Source organism: Chlorella variabilis (assembly GCF_000147415.1).
Source record: "Chlorella variabilis unplaced genomic scaffold CHLNCscaffold_6, whole genome shotgun sequence".
NCBI lineage: Eukaryota > Viridiplantae > Chlorophyta > Trebouxiophyceae > Chlorellales > Chlorellaceae > Chlorella > Chlorella variabilis.
Window position 1 is genome coordinate 789,279 of NW_005435082.1, and position 16,555 is coordinate 805,833.

Below are 16,555 nucleotides of genomic sequence, written 5' to 3' on the forward strand. Positions count from 1 at the left end.
CTCCCAACATGATACAACACCCCCACCATTCATGATACAACACCCCCGCCATTTTTCTGCCCTACAAGCATGCATGCCCGTGTTTTGCCCCCCATTTTTATGCTTGCAGCAGCCCCGTGCACCCGCCTCGCTTATCGCTGCCACTCCTGTTGCAGCTGGCCATGCGCCCCTCCACCCTAGCTTCGGCATTGGTCTCCGCCCTTGCCTCGTCCGTTGTTCCCACCCTTGTCTTGTGTCCCCACCCCGGTGGCGGCACCCTTGTCTTCTAGCGCCCCTGTATGTCTCCATTTTTCCTGTACCATGCACTACTGCCCCCCGTGCTTCCCCCTTGTGCACCTGCCACCGGCGCTTGCAGCGTTGTTGCTTGCCCACCCTAAATGAACGCTACACATGATATCAGCACCTGCATAAGAAGGTAACTATGCTGAACACACAATGCAGAATACTTCAGGCTGGCACAGGTTGGGATGGAGCTGTGGCAGCAGGCACGGCAGTGGGCGGGCGGCCGGGTGGCAGAAGACGATACACAGCAGCTGTGGATGGGAATGCGTGCCGGCAGCTGGCCTGCTGGCGGCTGGTGCAGCCGCCCTTTGGGGCTCAGGCCTGCGCTGCTGTGGCGCCCGGGCTGGGCTCCCTGGCACCGGCATCAGACCGCGTCACGTCGCAGTACCAGCTGGCATTGGTTGCCAGGTTTTGGGGCGGGAGCCGTGCCCGCCTGCGCATATGCATGCGGGAACTCACCGCCCCGCCTGCTGACATTAGGTGTCAATGCAGGCTGTACATGGGAGCAATATAGATTGATGTGACGTCCAAGCAAGGAGGAGTGTCAACGGAGGGTAGGGTCATTAATTGAAAGGAGGTAGAATGGAAAGGGTCTGGTGTGCAGGCGGGTCGGTAGTGTGCGGCGGGTTGGATTTTATGTGTTGAAGCGGCGTAGTGACAAGTGTGGCCGGCAACAGAAGCAGCTGAGGTCTGTGACATCGTTGAGGCGCGCATCCTCCAGCAGAGGCTGCGGCGGCAGCCTGGGCAGCTCGCCACGCCAGGCAGCCATCCCACGATGGCATCACTGCACGATCTTGAAGGCGCACTCCGCGTCGCTGCCGCCGGCGTCCAGGCAGCGCAGGCGGAACATGTTGAGCACGGCAGATGAGGAGGTGCCGATTGCAAAGGCGTCTGCGGGGGCAAGCCGAGAACAGTTGTGGAGCGCTCTGGTTGGGCGCGGCGTTCAGCGGCAGCAGCGGAAATGGCAGGCCTAAACCTGCAGCGCTGCAACCTGCGGGCGCGGCCCGGCCTTCTGCAGCAGCGGCGGGTTCACACCAGCACCAGCGGCGGCAGGCGGCGGGCTCACATCCCACAGACACGTCCTCGTTGATGAGCGGCTGCGCCAGCCACACGCCCGGCTCATCGGGGGAGGGCGCCACGGGCATGATTGAGTCCAGGTTGGAGGCGGCGCGCACAATGGCGTGCGGCAGGTACACCTCGGCGTTGGCGTTATGGCTGCAGCGGGGGGCGGGCAGGCGCAGCGGGCAGGCGTGTCGGTCGCGCCGCGGCGGCGGCGTGCCCGGCGAGCAGCCTGTGCCACAGGCAGCGTTGCAAGCCTGGCTGGGCGGGCGGGCGGAGCGGCTGAGAGATGGTGGGCTCAAGCTTGTGGGGTGCAGGCGGGCCCCAACCTCACACACATGTGCCCGTGCAGCCGCACAGGCACAGCCAGCACCACAGCCCCTGTCCCTGCCGCACACCCACACACACACGCAGCCCCCGGCCCTCACTTGTAGATGGCTGTGAGGAAGCCGCGGGCCTCCATGGCCGACACCGCCACCACATCCCTCTGCGTCACGTTGGCGACACCCGACGTTGTGATGAGCTGAGCCACAAAGGAGCGGGCCTGGGCGTCCCAGGGGTGCGCTGCAGCAGAGGGGGAGGGGCAAGGGCGCGTGGGCAGGTCAGGGGACGAGGGGCTTGGCGCTGGAGCGGGCGCGCAGGGTGGGCGGGTGTGCTTGCCGTGCGCCGCCGTTGTCCCGCCGCGCCTGCACCCGCCTCGGCTGCGCCGCCACCTTGCCCGCCCCCGCTCCTGCACCCGCCCTCCCTCCCTCCTGCCACCACCCCCTCACCGCTCCAGAAGCTCTCCGACGCCACCTCAGCGCACTCCGTGTAGTCGCGCACCTTGGGCGGCGCTGCGGCGTCGTACCCGTACGCCACCCCCGTGCCGTTCTGCATCTCGCTCCAGTACAGCTCCTCGTCCGCAGGCTGGCGGGGCGGGCGGAGTAGGAGGCCGCCTTGGCAGCCGCCACCAGCTCGTCGGCCAGCGCCAGGCTGGCGTCCGAGGCGTTGGCAAACATGCAGTAGCCAAAGAGGAAGTCGGCCTCTGGGCCCGGGTCCACCGGCGGCTGGAAGCACTGGTTGGGGAAGCCGCTGCGGGACAGGCCACGGGGGCAGGGAGGCAGGGGGGTGGAGTGTGAGGGCTTGAGCGCGAGCAGGCGCGGCTCGACAGCAGCCATGCGCAGCTCGCTGCACAGCCTGCCCCTCCTTGCCCCACCCCGACCCTGGTACAGCTGCCCTGTGCGGCCTGCCCTCCCAGCCACCCTGTTCCCAGCAGCCCAGCTGGATGAGCATGCAGCGCCGCCAGCAGGCGGCCCGCTGGCTCTTCGGCTCGCCCACCTGGCCTGCTCCGTCCAGCTGGCCTTGAAGCACCAGCCCTCCCCAAAGGGCGACACGCAGATGTCGCCCACCCGCGTCACGTCCGTGCTGGGGTTGGCCTCCGAGCAGTCGTCCGCGTTCAGCACGCCGCCGGGCTGCGGCGACCAGCCCGAGGTGCCCAGCCACACCACCTCGCGCATGTCGATGGCGGCGCCGCACGACAGCAGCTCCGCGGTGCAGGCCGAGGCGGCGGGGGGGCCGATGCCGGTGGTGCCCATGATGGCGGGCTGACCCAGCAGGGTGCCCACGGCCACAGAGGGGCAGCTGGCGGAGCGGCCGACCTTGTCGGCCTCCACCTTTGCGTTCTCCAGCAGGAAGCGCACCTCTGGCACTCCGCTGAATACGCCGGGGTCGGCAGCCAGCAGCAGGCTGGCGTTGGGCGGGGCCGAGGCCAGCAGCTCGCACAGCTCCTCGTGCGTCATCTTGATGGGCTTGGGGATAGGGGCGGGGGAGGGGGCGCTGGCACGCAGGCGGCGGCGGCCCAGCGACGCCCTGCGCGCAAGGGCGGGCGGCGGGCGGGCGGCAACATTTTGTTTGCTGGTGTTCCGCCGGGTTCCGCGGCGCACGGTTTTCTGTGGAGCGGACCAGCTCTGTGAGCCAAGCAGAGGCTCCTCCGCAAGACATGCCGGGCTACATGGCACCCGTGCCAAGTGGCGCTCCAACCCTAGAGCTGTTCCCAATGCCCCGCTCCCCTCTCACCTGGTCTGCCGTGCGTCTGCGGCAGTCAGCAGCAGGCACAGGGCGAGCAGCAGGGCGACCTAGGGGTGCGCCATCGTGGCAGTGCGCAGAGGAGACAAGAGGCAGGCAAGCGAGCTAGAGAAAGGTGAGCCGGGCCGTCTACAACTGAGCCGAATGAGTGTATGCAGCATTCATGTACATAGCTTCCTGTCCCCTAAGGGGAAAGGGTGGCCCAAGGCCAGCTGGCGGAACTGGGCACGTGGGTGCTCCTGAGGTGGGCGCTCATTAGCGATACCCCACCCAGTCTGCACATGGCGTGCTGGTTCACAATTCCAGACCCTCCGGCGGCTTCCGGTCTGAGGGGCCAGCACTAACCATGTGCCCGCCGGCAGCAGCGGAGTGAGCACCTCTTAAGGCGCCCTCTTGCCACTTGGCCATGACTTGCATTGTTGCCCTGCATGGCATCATTCCACAAGTTGTGGTAGCAGCAAGGTGCTGCAACCACCTGCACCAACCAGCTCCACCTGCTGCGCTTCCTGCCGCTCAGCACGATGCCACCACAATCGCTACCGCCAGCTGCCTGCGCAGGCGGGTAAGTGGGCGGGAAGCTTAACATCAATCAAGGGAGGCAGAAACATGGACCTTGCATCGAAATGTGGCATGCCAGGGTATGGATGCTGCACCTGGGAAGTCAAGCACAAGGCTGCAGTGCACATCCCACCGGCCAGCCTCTCGCCGCGCTGCGGAGCCGCTGCCAGCACACTGGGAGCACTGGGGCGACACCAGGAGCTGTCCACTGGCGTGAATTTGATGTGGTGTCCCGCGTTTCATGGTGTAAAGCCCCATAGCCACGCGCCCTGCAATGGTGTTCAGGCGGGACGACGACCGGAGGCGGCGGTGTACAGCCTGGGCATACAGCCTGATAAGCCGCCGTCTGGTCGACACAAGCATTCCAGTGCGCTGCAGAACTGCAATCGCCACCAAGGGAACGCAGAAACGCTCTTCTCCTTAGCGCCTGGTTCGAAATTGAAGCGGTGAGGGCTTTGCATTCTACACCAGACACCCCGCAACGCGCAGTGATGAACGTAATGATCGAATTGCAGCACAGACCCCTCCCGCTCCACTCTGCCAGCACCGCCCACCGCCCTCCCGCCGCCCGGTGCTGGGCCCCTTGCGTGCAGGCAGCCCGCTCCGTCGCACAATGGCCGCGCTCGTCGATGCAGCGATGCAGGGATCAGTGGCCCGGGTGAAGCAGCTGCTTGCGGCAGGCACGGCAGTGGATGGGACCGACGAGGAGGGCCGCACCGCTCTCATGGCCGCCGCCGCCTTCAACCAGGGCGAGGTTGTTGAGCTGCTGCTTGGGGCAGGCGCCGACGTCAACCAGACCTGCCCCGGAGGCCGCACAGCCCTGATGTATGCCTCCTCTGGCGACACCGCGACGGTGCAGCGGCTGCTGGAGTCTGGCGCGGAGGTGAACTGTGCAGACAGGATTGGCGGCAGCGCGCTCATCTGCGCCTGCCAGCAGAATGCGGCCAACGTGCCGCTGCTGCTGGCGGCGGGGGCGGCGCCCAACGCGGCCGACGTCTATGGGTGCACCCCCCTCTACTTTGCCTGCGGCACCTGCCAGCCGGGGTCGGCGGAAGCGGTGGCGCAGCTGCTAGCAAGGGGCGCCAACCCGGGCACCGCTAACATGATGGGACAGACGCCGCTGGTGAGTGTAATCTAGGGGTGGGGGGAGCGTCTCCGGGCCGCCGCTAGCGTGCGTGAGCAATGCATGGGCAGCTTGGCAGCGGCTGCAACAGAATAATGCCACCGCTGCTGCCCCCCACGCGTGTGCTCGCCCCCACGCCTGCTGCAGCACTTTGCCTGCCAGGAGGGCCAGGCTGCAATTGTAGCCCAGCTGCTGGAGGCTGGCGCGCCGGCTGATGTGCTGGACGGAAATGGACTGACTCCTTACAGCATGGCACTGCAGAATGGCTGCACCCAAGTGCTCCCGCTGCTCCAGGCTGCGCTGGGGTGAAGGCTGGCGGCTTGCAGCATCATCTCCATCAATTGTTGCCCCAACTGGGTGAATTTTATTGATGCAGTCACCGATCGTAAGGCCTGCTGCAATACATAGCGGCTAACTCTCGATTTCAATTTTGAAGTGATGCGCAAGGGCGGCCGCCTGTGCAAGCGGTTGGCGGGATGTGTACTGCCAGCGCCATACAGGCCGATGCACCAGCCCATCAGGCCCATATCGGCACCAACTGAGCGCTGTATTCTCAGCGTCAATCACCCCTGCCCTCCTCGCTGTCTGCGCTCTGCCGCCCAAGATCAGCTTTGCCATAACCCCGGCTAAGGGTTAGCCGTTTGAAATGGGAACAGGACGCGGAGACCGCCAGCCATCGCCGCAGCGCGAGCCGCGCGGCGGCGGCGGCTCACAGGCGGGCGACGGCGGCAGCCTGCTGGACCCCGCCGAGACGGAGAAGCTGGTGGCGGCGGCGCAGTCTGATGTCGACGCGCTGCGCGCCGAGTTCCTCTTCGCCCCCCCCGTGCGCCTGCACAAGCCTCTGGCAGCCCTGCTGGAAGACTCTCGTGACCTGCCAATCCTCTTCCTCTACCTAAATGTGCTGCTCACCACGGTGCCGGCGGCGGTGGCCCTCTTCTGCTTCTTCCCAACAGCCACGCGCCCGCTGCCGCACTGGCTGGGGGCCGCCTACCTGGTAGCCAACTGCGTGGCGTACCTGGGCCGCTTCATGCTCTCCCTGCACTACTCCCAGCACCGCCGGCTGTTCAGGCGGGGTGAGTCGGTGGGCAGCCCGGCGCCGCCGCCTCCACCTGGCTGTGCTGCAGCTCAGTGCGATTGGCAGCCGCTGCTGCCGCTGCTGCGTGGCTGATGCCGATGCTCACATGCTGCCCTCCTTGCCGCAGGTCTGGGCGCTCTCAACTTCGTGGCACCGGTGCTGTACGCCCCTATCTTTGGCGTGCCATCAGGTGTGTGCAGCCGTGGGGAGGCTGCCCTGCTGCCTGCCACTCCGGCTTGCGAGGCTTGCCCTCTGTCCTCCCTGCCTGCCCGCTGCCCGCCCGCTTTCCCGCTCCAACACGCCACGTGCAAAGCGCCCTCCCCTTCCCTGCCCCCGCAGGCATGTACTACCTGCACCACTGCCTCATGCACCACTGCGGCAACAACTGCGCCGCGCACGATGCCAGCAGCACGGAGCACTACCAGCGGGACAGCTTCCCCGCATTCCTGCTCTACTGGCTGCGCTTTGCGGTGGGCGGCTGGGTGGAGGTGCCCGCGAGATGCGTGCAGTACCGGCGCTGGGGCCTGCTGGCGGGCAGCCTGGTGGCGGAGGCGGCGTGCTTTGGCGCGACGGCAGCTGCCTGGAAGCTGAACCCGCGCGCCACGATCTGGGTGCTGCTCCTGCCCTACCTCATCACCAGCCTGGCGCTGATGTTCGGAAAGTGAGGCGCCCGGCTTGTTGTAGGGCCGCCCGCCCGGCAGCAGCTCCAGCGCCGCATGTCTGCTTGCTTGTGCCAGGGGCTGGCTGGATCCCCGCGGGCCCCGCCCTTCCGTCCTGTCGCGCCGGCGTGCCTCTGCCACCGACCGGCCTGGCTGCGCGCCTGCCTGCCCCGCAGCTGGAGCCAGCACATCTTTGTGGACCCCACCCACCCACACGACTCCTACCGCCTCACATACAACTGCGCCGGGGTGAGGCTGCAGGGCGCACGCGCCCGCGCCGCTGCCCGCCCGCCACCCCGGCCTGCCCAGCCAGGCGCAGGCCGCCGCGCCTGCGCCGAGCGCCTGGTACCTGTCGCACCACCTGCCTGTGCTGCGCTCACCCCGCTGTGCCCCGCTGGGCTCGACCAGCGCGCTGTGCCACGCTGTGCCACGCTATGCCATGCCAAGCTGTGCCGCCCCGTGCCGCCCTGCCCCCCTGCCCCAGGTGCACGACAACCGCCTGTCCTACAATGACGGCTACCACATCCTGCACCACCTCAACGGCCGCCTGCACTGGAGCGAGATGCCCGGCCGCATGGTGGCCACGCTGGAGCAGCACGCCGCGCACGACGCGCTGTGCTTTGTGGGCATCCACTTCTTCCAGGTCTGGCTGTGCGGTGGGCGAGTGGGGCGCGTGCGTGTGGATGGGAGGCGCAGGGCAGCGGGACACATGGCAGTGGCTAGCTGGCTGCAGCGCGGGATCCGTGTGCACAGCGCAGCCCCCACGCGGGCATGTGTTTCAAACCTCAGCGCGCCTGGCCCGACCTGCTGCCTGCCGCAGGTGGGTGCGGCGGTGATGACTGGAAAGTACGCCTACCTGCTGCGCCACTTGAGCCGGTACAGCGCCAAGCTGGCGGCCATGGACGATGCCCAGCTGACGCAGATGCTGCGCGCGCGGCTGGTGCCGCTCAATGCCTAGTTCGGCTAGGCCAAGCCCATAGGTGGCCCTCGGTGGGCCGCCTTGCTGGCTGCTCATGGCGCCGTGGCCGGCCACGGCGACATTGTGTTAGCGGTGTGTCACTGCCAAAACTACTCAATTTCACCTGGAATTCATTAAATTCGCCTCCTTTTATAACACACATACCAGTGGTGTGCACACTTTTGTCAACAGACAGGGCAACACACAGGAACCTTGGCCTGTGCCCGCGCGAATCTGTCTGTATCGTGCCCCCCTGCCCTACCCTACCCTGCCTGTCCCTTCCCTACTAGCGTCTACCGTACAAGCTCAGAACCTGCTACATTACTACACACACTACATACGTCCAGTGCCATTCCCAGTATGCACTCTGTCCCAGCTCACTATAATCTTGTGCCCCCAATTCCGTTCACCTCATGTAACTTAAAATTACTAGTCCCCACACACAAAGCATACGAGTGCCCCCGGCCAGTGCCAGGCTGCACTGCAGCTGCCCTGTCCCTCACGGCACGTTGGCTTGCAGAGCAGCAGCAGTTACAATTGGGGGAAGGGGCCAGCTGTGCAAGGTAGTCACAGTGATAAGGGCGCCAAGTGCGCTTCATTCAGAAAACTCAGCTGGATAGCCTGACTGCCTGCTTGACCCATGGGGTTGAAAAATAACTGCCAGGCTGGCCCGTGCAGGGGCAGGTGCATGCCCCACAGGGACTCTGCTCCGCTCAGGCTCGGGCAATGAGGCCGGCGCTCTTCATGGTGCCCTGGATTCCGCGGTGCACGTTGTTCACCACACTGTCGGCCACGCCATGCTTCTTGCAGGGCGCCCAGAACAGGTGCTGGGCTGTGGCCACCACCAGCAGCATGGACACGCACACGCGCAGCCAGTCGGGCAGCAGGATGCCGCGGCGCTTGAGCGCCGACAGCGCCAGGCGCTCGGCCACGATGATGGGCGCCTGGGCCAGGAAGAAGGAGAGCCAGACGCCGCGGGTGGTGTGGCCGGTCAGGTACCTGCACCCACAGCAGGCCGGCAGCTCCAGCTGGTGAGGTGGAGGGCAGCGCCACTGGCATCCCGACAACCTTCGGTCAGGCAAACTGCGACAGACGGCACACCAGCCAGCTAGTGAGTGAGCCCAGCCCGCCTCACCAAAAGATAAACTCATGGAACAGCCCACTGGCCCCAAAGGAGGCCAGAGAGCCGACTAACTGGCGCAGCGCGGTGGGGCGTGCCTGCGGCACTCCCGCTGGCGGCGCCATCAGGCTGCCATCCACCACCGAGTCGTACACCAGCTGGCGCAGGGTGTTGCCTGCCGCCAGGTCCCAGCGCTTGGACCAGAAGGAGGCGACAGAGGTGGAGCGCCAGGGGCGGTCAAAGTGGGGCGACACACGCAGGCCCGTGGCGCCGATGACCAGAGCGGCGGGGCCGTCCATGATGAGAGACAGCAGGGCGTACAGGGCCAGGCCTGGGGGAGCAGAGCAGGGCAGCGGGAGCACGCCTGAGGCTCGAGTGGGCTCTGCTGCGGCTCTAGCGGATCTCTCCTTGCTGGCAAAAGCTGAGCGGGCACTGCGCCTACCGTACACAAACGACTCCAACAGGCCCGGCAGCGGGTGCTGCAGCAGCCAGACCAGGAAGGCAATGCCAGCATTCTTGGCCAGCCAGGCTGCCAGCATGGCATTCAGGCTGCCGGCGTCCTCGCTGAGCCTGCCCTTGCTGGCGCCGCGGGGCTGGGCAGCCTGCGCCGCACCATCCCCATCGCCACCGCTGCTGCCGCTGCCGTTGGCCGCCTTGCTGTCGGTGGCGGCGGCGGCGACCGGCTCGGCGGGCATGCCGTCGGTGGCTGTGGTGGACAGAGGAGGGGAGCCTGTGGTACTGCCAATCAGGGGAGTGATGGGAAAGATGTAGGCGGCGACAAACTGGGAGGGCGAGAAGGGCTGCATGCAGAGCGAGCCGCGGTTGACAGCCCAGGAGAACACCTGCAGCGGCAGGAAAGGTGGGGAGGCAGGGAGCGGGGTGTGGTGACGAATAGGCATGCACACCAACAGGCAGCCCAGCCAGCATGCCTTGCCTTCATGGTTGACAGCCACATGATGTTGAAGCTGCAGGGAGGGAAGGCAGAGAAGGGGTTTGTGCCGTGTCACCAGAACGCCATGGCAGAGTGGATGCCACGCCCCCCACCCGGATGCGATCCTCACCTCATCAGCACAATGGTGGTGGAGTCCTCCCAGCGGCAGAAGAGCTTGGGCAGCGCAAAGTTGAGGGCGACCACCGGAGCGGCGGCAGCCAGCCGCCACGGCCCCGGCTGCAAGCACCGGCCCCACGCCCACAGCCACAGCCCGCAACCTAGCAGCGCCGCCAGCGAGTATCCCAGCGCCTGCGCATAGGTGATGCCCAGGCTGGTGTGGCAGAGCTCCTCCGCCATCCGAAGGAGCCTCTCCCGAAGAATCCTCACAAGGAAAACTGACTGTGCCGGCAGCACCTGGAAAGCAAGCGGCAGCGTGCAGAGGTTCAATCGAAAGCCGTGCAGCGCATTGCGCCTCGGGTTTTCAGCCGGCTTCTCGGCGCCAGCCTGGCCCCCGTCGCCGGGGCGCAAGCGCCGCCGATGGCTCGGCATGCTGCAGCTCCTGTACGGCGTGCTTACACACGCCCTCATCGGCTCACAGAACAAGGAATGCTGAACATCATCCGCGCTGGTGTGCGCATATGCAGGCAAAGAGGAGTCGAACCGGCAGCAGAAATAACAGCCAGTGCAGCAAGGCGAGCACGGAGCGTGACCGCGATTGGCACTGCACCCCAAAACTAGCAAGGATGTAAACTGCCCGCGGTGCCTCAGATGGGCAGCGGCGCGCCAATGCGGCGCAGCATGGCGAGGAAGGCCTGCCGCGTGTTGCCCATCATGCTGTCCACCACGCCATGCTTCTTGCAGGGTGCCCAGAACAGGTACTGCCCCGTTGCCAGCACCAGCAGCAGCGAGATACAGGTGCGCAGCCAGTCGGGCAGCAGGATGCCGCGGCGCCTGAGTCCCGCCAGTGCCAGGCGCTCGGCAAAAATGATGGGCGCCTGGATGAAGAAGAAAGCAAACCAGGCGCCGTGGCTCGTGTGGCCGGTGATGTACCTGCACAGGAAGCCAGCAGGCAGGCAGCCAGGCAATGGGCCCGGGCGGGATTCAGCTGCATGTCAAGGCGGCGCATGTGGCTGTCTGGTTCGCCCTGCCAGACCGCCTCACCAAAAGATCGCTTCGTGGATCAGACCGCTGAACGCAAAGGTGGCTGCCGTGCCCAGCGCCTGGCGCGCTGCGCTGGGCCGCGCGTGCGGTGGGCCGGGGGGCGCCTGTGGCGGCGCCACCAGGCTACCATCCACCACAGGACCATACACCAGCTGGCGAAGCGTGTTGCCTGCCGCCAGGTTCCAGCGCTTGGACCAGAAGGAGGCCACAGAGGTGGAGCGCCAGGGGCGGTCAAAGTGGGGCGACACACGCAGGCCCGTCAGGCCGACCACCAGAGCGGCTGGGCCGTCCATGACGAGAGACAGCAGCGCGTACAGGGACAGGCCTGCGCAGCGAGGGAGAGCAGCGAAATTCATGTCTGAGGCGGTAGCGGAGCATCTGCTGCAAGTGGCACTGCTGAGCTGTGGTTGTTTGTGCTGGCAGGTGCTTTCCCTGGTGTACCGTATGCGAAAGACTCCAGCAGGCCTGGCAGCTTGTACTGCGGCAGCCAGACGAGGAAAGTGACGAAGGCAGACTTGGCCAGCCAAGACGCAAGCATGGCATTCCGGCTGCCGGCATCCTCGCCCAGCCGCCCCTTGCCGCCACCGCGGGGCTGGGCAGCAGTGGCATCGTCGCCATCCCTGCTGTTGCCAGTGCCGCTGCCGCCAGCAGCTGTGCTGCTGGGCGAGCCTACGGCAGGCTCGGCTGGCAAAGGTGCGGAGTCTGTAGTGCTCGCAATCAGGGGATTGATGGGAAAGATGTAGGCGGCGACAAACTGGGAGGGCGAGAAGGGCTGCATGCAGAGCGTGCCGCGATTTGTAGCCCAGGAGACGGTCTGTGGCGGCAGGAGGGAGCAAGGGAGCAGCGGGGCGGTTTGCGGCACGGAGCAGGCCAGGGATGCACAACTGAAATGCAACGCTGCCTCGCCTTCATGGATGCCAGCAGATGGATGAAGCTGCAGTCGAGGGGAGAGGGAGGAGGGCGCTCAGGATGAGACCCCTCCAACCTTGGAGGCCGGATTCGCTGGCCGGCACACGAGACAACTCGTCGCACAGAGACGCTTCTTCGTCGCACAGAAGCGCTTCTTACGTCATCAGCACGATAGTTGTAGACTCCTCCCAGCGGCAGAAGAGCTTGGGCAGTACAAAGTTGAGGGCGACCACCGGAGCGGCGGCAGCCAGCCGCCACGGCCCCGGCGGCAGGCGCCGGCCCCACGCCCACAGCCACAGCCCGCAGCCTAGCAGCGCCGCCAGCGAGCAGCAGAGGGCGTGCTCGAAGCTGATGCCTAGGGTGGTGTGGCAGAGCTCCTGCGCCATCGCTGTGGCCCTGTGGGCGCTGGCCTGGAACTCAGCGTTGAGCAGGTTGGAGAGGACAGCCAGCAGCTGCGTGGAATAGGAAATCAGTGCAGGGCTTTGGGGTTTGGACCGATCCCGCGCCACCTTGGCGGCGACACTGAGGCGAGCGGTGGAGCAGGCAGTCTCCATGTTTACAATTGGCACACTGCTGCGCGTGCGCCCGGTTGATTACAACACACAGCCATCTTCTCAAGGAATTCAGGGAAAGCTCAACATAATCAGAAAGTCACAGCACAGTGCTGTGCGGGCGGTGCCCAAGCGCGGCAGCAAGTACAATGAGCGGAAGCCCGGCCCCTTGGCAAAATGGGGCCCCATTCATCAGTGATCCAAATAAACACAAGTGGAACACGATTGCAGTTGTGTTCAAAGAAGAAGGATGCGGAAGCAGACAGAAACAAATCTTCGCCAAGGCGTCAGATGGGCAGGGAGATGCCGACGCGGCGCAGGATGGCCAGCCAGGCCTGCCGCGTGTTGCCCACAATGCAGTCTGTCACCCCGTACCGCTTGGCTGGCAGCCAAAACATGTACTGCCCCGTGCCCACCACCAACAGCGTGGTGATGGCGGTACGCAGCCAGTCGGGCAGCAGGATGCCGCGGCGCTTGAGTGCCGACAGCGCCAGGCGCTCGGCGAAGATGAGGGGCGCCTGGATGAAGAAGAAGGCGAACCAGATGCCATTGGTCGTACGCCCTGTGATGTACCTGCACCGGCAGCAGGGAGGTGGCCGGTCGGTCTGCTGCATGACATGGCAAACTCCTGATGGGCAGCTTGCTGCTTCCTCGGCATGCCAAGACAGCTGGATGTGTCTGCTGGGCCCGCCCCTGCAGCCCTGCAGCCTCACCAGAAAATGGCTTCATGAATCAGCCCACTGGCTGCAAAGGTGGCCGCCGTGCCGAGCGCCTGCCGCGCAGGGCTGGGCCGCGCCGGCGGCACTCCCGCTGGCGGTGCCATCAGGCTGCCATCCACCACCGACTCGTACACCAACTGTCGCAGGGTGTTGCCTGCCGCCAGGTCCCAGCGCTTGGACCAGAAGGAGGCGACAGAGGTGGAGCGCCAGGGGCGGTCAAAGTGGGGCGACACGCGCAGGCCCGTGGCGCCGATGAACCAGAGCGGCGGGGCCGTCCATGATGAGAGACAGCAGTGCGTACAGGGCCAGGCCTGGGGGGAGGCAGAGGTGGGCGTGGGCGTTGTGTATTGAGCAACACATTGCTAGGAAAAGCAACACCAAACAAAGCAAACAATCAAAATCCGCTGTGGCGCGTTGTTCGTGCCGGCAGCAGCACCAGGGGAGCTCACCGCAGACGAACGACTCCACCAGGCCCGGCAGATCAAACTGCAGGAGGTAGATCAGGAGCAGCACAAACACGTGCTTGCCCAGGAAGGCAGCCACCATGTCGCCTGGCCCGCCCGCGTCCTCGCCCAGCCGCCCCTGGCTGCCGCGGCGGGGCAGCCCCGTGCCCGCGTGGCTGCCGCCGTCTGATTTGCCGGCGTGCACGCCACCTGCCGCGCTGCTGCTGTTTGAGCTGCGGCCGTTGGCGGCGGCCTTGGCGACAGACCGCGCCTTGGCTGCCGCCGCCGGCGTCCCTGGCCGGGGCGCCGACACGGCTGGCGTGATGGGTGTCCAGTAGACGGCCAGGAACTGAGGGAGGGTGAAGTGCTGCATGCAGAGCGCGCCGCGACCAACGGCCCAGCAGAGGGCCTGCAGGCGGCGGCGGCAGGAGGGTGCCATGTGGGCCAGGCAGATTCCCTGAACCCTCGGTCGGCAGCCTGGTGTGTGTGTGGCAGGCAGCTGCTCCGCACCTTGAAGTTTGCTATCCAGGAGTTGTTGAAGCTGAGCAGCAGTATCGTCGTGCACTGCTCCCAGCGGCAGAACAGCACTGGAAGCAGCAGGTTGATGGCGACGACTGGGGCCGCAGCCGCCAGGCGCGCCGCACCGGGCGGCAAGCGCCGGCCCCAAGCCCACAGCCACAGCCCGGAAGCTAGCGTGGCTGCGGCCGCCACGCCAAGCGCGTGCTCAAAGGTGAGGAGGCTGGAGGCGCGGCAGGAGCCATCCATAGCCTTTATCAGCACCGCACACAACTTGCTGCCTCCTCCTCACAGCGATCCAGCGGCCACACACGAGCCAGAAGCGATCTGTGCAGTGCGATCGCTTCCTCGGCCTGTCCTGGAGGTTTCCATTGGCCGCCAGCGGGGGGCGGCGGCATGTCGCGACATGGGAGCCAGGACCGCAGGGAGCCACATGGGGCAAGCGCCCAATGACCCTGTCACGTTCATTGGCATGGACCTGGCCTCACAAATGTATTGATGTACCAGTGGCGATCCACCAAGCTGAAGGCTGCCTGCTGCCAGCCAACCACCAAGCTGAGTGTGGTGCCTCCATCCTGCACATGTTATCGCTTCACCAACTTACAGCACCCAAGGAGGATCATGCAAAGGTATCAGCCAATAAATGGGGCCGCATGGGGAGGGCACGGGTCGCAGCACAGCAAGAGGAATAGCAGGCTCACATGCCACGGTGCGAGGAGCAGGCACGGCCGCAGGGCCAGGCTGCCAGTCCCGAGCTCACGGATCAGAGGGGAATGCGACAGGAACGCCGCTGCCATTAGACGGCTGAACGCATCCCGCCACCAAGGTGCCTCACAGCTTCATGCTGGCAAAGCTGGCTGCCGCCTGCAGCGCCTCATCCACCTTGCCCACCTCGGGGCCTGTGCCCTGCACCACGGCAAGCAGCGGCGGCAGGTGCGGCAATCATGAGCACCCGCTGCCCTGGCAGGGCTCCAGAACCAGCCTTCCGCCCAAAGATTGCAGGCCCAGGCATGAGGAGAGACGGCGCACACCGCCACACCGTCGCCCGCAAGAGCTGGCGCACCTGCGCGTTGGTGGGCTTGCCGCCGCCGCGGCCGCCCAGCGTGCCGAGCACCTCCTTGATCCAGTCGCCTGCAGGGCGGCAGCAGCAGGGGGTGCGGGTGCCAGGTCAGCCACGCATGGGCCAGAGCAGGCCGCAGATGCGGCAGGGAGGCACGCCGGCGACTCCACCACCCGGCGGCCGCCCCGCCACCCGGCCCACAGGCCTGGCAGCACACTGTTGCCTGCTCCACACCCCCTGCCCTTGCCCCTGTAACCCTGCCTCCCCAGCCAGCCCACCCGCCGACAGCTGCTTGGAGATGTCCTGCGGCACGCCAGCATACGCGAGCGCCTTGTCCTCGCCGGCGGTCAGGAACATGACGGGCAGCGAGGGGTGCTTCTTCTGGATGGCATTCCACGCCTCCTGCTTGTGTGGACACGCAAGGCAGGGCAGGGCAGGGCCGGGGGTGGGTGGGGTGGGGTGAGAGGGGGAGGGAGCCCCGAGGGCGAGGCCACGTGCGGCAGACAATGGCTGGTCGGCCGGCCAGGCGTGTGCATGCGTGTGTGGCCGCCCCCGCAACGAGGAGCCGGGTCCACCCCACATGCCCCCTCTCCCCATTCGCTGCAGCCCTGCCCACCCCCACCCAACCCCACGCAGCGCAGCACCCAAGCACCCAAGCACACACCTGCACCGCCTTGGCATCCAGCCCCACATCCAGGCGGGTGACCAAAAACTTCTGCCCCGCCGCCGCCGCCGCGTCGGAGGCGTCCACCGCCGCCGCCACCGCGCGCTCCTTGTTGGCCGCCGCCGCCTTCTTCTGCTCCTCCAGGATCAGCCGGGTCAGCCCCTGCAGGGCCTCCGCCAGCGCCGCCTTGCGCACCGTGGGGATGACGGCGCCTGCGGTGTGTGTGTGTGTGTGTGTGTGTGTGTGTGTGTGAGGGATGAGAGCCAGACAGCGCAGACGGGGAGAGAGGGTGCCACACGGAGATGGAGAGGCGCTTCCGCGCCTGCGGCAGCCGGCCGCAGGCTGGCCGGCGTGCTGGCTTGGCAAGAAGCCAGCACGCCTGCCTGCCTGCCTGCCAAACCACACCTCCTGGTACAAGGTCCAGCGCAGCGACCCAACCCGCCCCAGGCCCCAGGCCCACCCACCCGACACTGCCTGCGTCAGTGCCTTGACCTCCCCCTGCATCTCCCCCACCGGCAGCCTGCCCGCCGCCTCCACCGCCGCCGCAAGCTGGTCGGCCAGCGCGATGGCCGCCTCCGCCTCCTCCCCCGTCACAGCCACGATGCGCCTGCGGGGCGGGACACAGCGGCGGCGGCGGCGGCGGGCTCAGCTTGCCAGCCCAACACCGCCAGCCAGGAGGCGCGGCAGCGCCAGCTGACCCATC

General features: G+C 66.5%; 7 protein-coding genes across 7 annotated transcripts in view; 2 read left to right on the forward strand and 5 right to left on the reverse strand.

Moving 5' to 3' along the window:
* Nucleotides 1-1,063: 1,063 nt before the first annotated feature.
* CHLNCDRAFT_143647 (hypothetical protein) lies at nt 1,064-3,661 on the reverse strand (the record flags this gene model as incomplete). Its single annotated transcript, XM_005849249.1, has 8 exons — nt 1,064-1,173; nt 1,349-1,497; nt 1,770-1,905; nt 2,112-2,247; nt 2,292-2,412; nt 2,659-3,189; nt 3,397-3,455; nt 3,635-3,661. 8 exons carry the CDS (start codon nt 3,659-3,661, stop codon nt 1,064-1,066), a joined length of 1,269 nt encoding a protein of 422 aa, XP_005849311.1.
* A 915-nt stretch (nt 3,662-4,576) lies between these two features.
* On the forward strand, nt 4,577-5,395 carry CHLNCDRAFT_21705 (hypothetical protein; the record flags this gene model as incomplete). Its single annotated transcript, XM_005849040.1, has 2 exons — nt 4,577-5,020; nt 5,258-5,395. The coding sequence occupies 2 exons, from the start codon at nt 4,577-4,579 to the stop codon at nt 5,393-5,395; spliced, it is 582 nt and encodes a 193-aa protein (XP_005849102.1).
* A 337-nt stretch (nt 5,396-5,732) lies between these two features.
* Nucleotides 5,733-7,778, forward strand: CHLNCDRAFT_143649 (hypothetical protein; the record flags this gene model as incomplete). The annotated part of the gene is made up of 6 exons (XM_005849041.1): nt 5,733-6,159; nt 6,289-6,351; nt 6,501-6,822; nt 6,997-7,069; nt 7,305-7,463; nt 7,641-7,778. 6 exons carry the CDS (start codon nt 5,733-5,735, stop codon nt 7,776-7,778), a joined length of 1,182 nt encoding a protein of 393 aa, XP_005849103.1.
* A 713-nt stretch (nt 7,779-8,491) lies between these two features.
* CHLNCDRAFT_143650 (hypothetical protein) lies at nt 8,492-10,186 on the reverse strand (the record flags this gene model as incomplete). Its single annotated transcript, XM_005849250.1, has 4 exons — nt 8,492-8,777; nt 8,914-9,229; nt 9,341-9,740; nt 9,971-10,186. 4 exons carry the CDS (start codon nt 10,184-10,186, stop codon nt 8,492-8,494), a joined length of 1,218 nt encoding a protein of 405 aa, XP_005849312.1.
* Nucleotides 10,187-10,593: 407 nt separating this feature from the next.
* CHLNCDRAFT_143651 (hypothetical protein) lies at nt 10,594-11,768 on the reverse strand (the record flags this gene model as incomplete). Its single annotated transcript, XM_005849251.1, has 3 exons — nt 10,594-10,879; nt 10,991-11,315; nt 11,432-11,768. The coding sequence occupies 3 exons, from the start codon at nt 11,766-11,768 to the stop codon at nt 10,594-10,596; spliced, it is 948 nt and encodes a 315-aa protein (XP_005849313.1).
* Nucleotides 11,769-12,737: 969 nt separating this feature from the next.
* On the reverse strand, nt 12,738-14,377 carry CHLNCDRAFT_143653 (hypothetical protein; the record flags this gene model as incomplete). The annotated part of the gene is made up of 4 exons (XM_005849252.1): nt 12,738-13,023; nt 13,164-13,480; nt 13,626-14,021; nt 14,123-14,377. The coding sequence occupies 4 exons, from the start codon at nt 14,375-14,377 to the stop codon at nt 12,738-12,740; spliced, it is 1,254 nt and encodes a 417-aa protein (XP_005849314.1).
* A 582-nt stretch (nt 14,378-14,959) lies between these two features.
* Nucleotides 14,960-16,555, reverse strand: part of CHLNCDRAFT_143654 (hypothetical protein) — a gene marked incomplete at both ends in the record, with an annotated part of 4,829 nt that continues 3,233 nt past the window's right edge. Inside the window, 5 exons of the mRNA XM_005849253.1 lie at nt 14,960-15,034; nt 15,192-15,259; nt 15,467-15,590; nt 15,853-16,064; nt 16,317-16,459. Coding sequence (XP_005849315.1) covers nt 14,960-15,034; nt 15,192-15,259; nt 15,467-15,590; nt 15,853-16,064; nt 16,317-16,459 — 622 coding nt within the window. The remainder of the gene's footprint in view (nt 15,035-15,191; nt 15,260-15,466; nt 15,591-15,852; nt 16,065-16,316; nt 16,460-16,555) is intronic.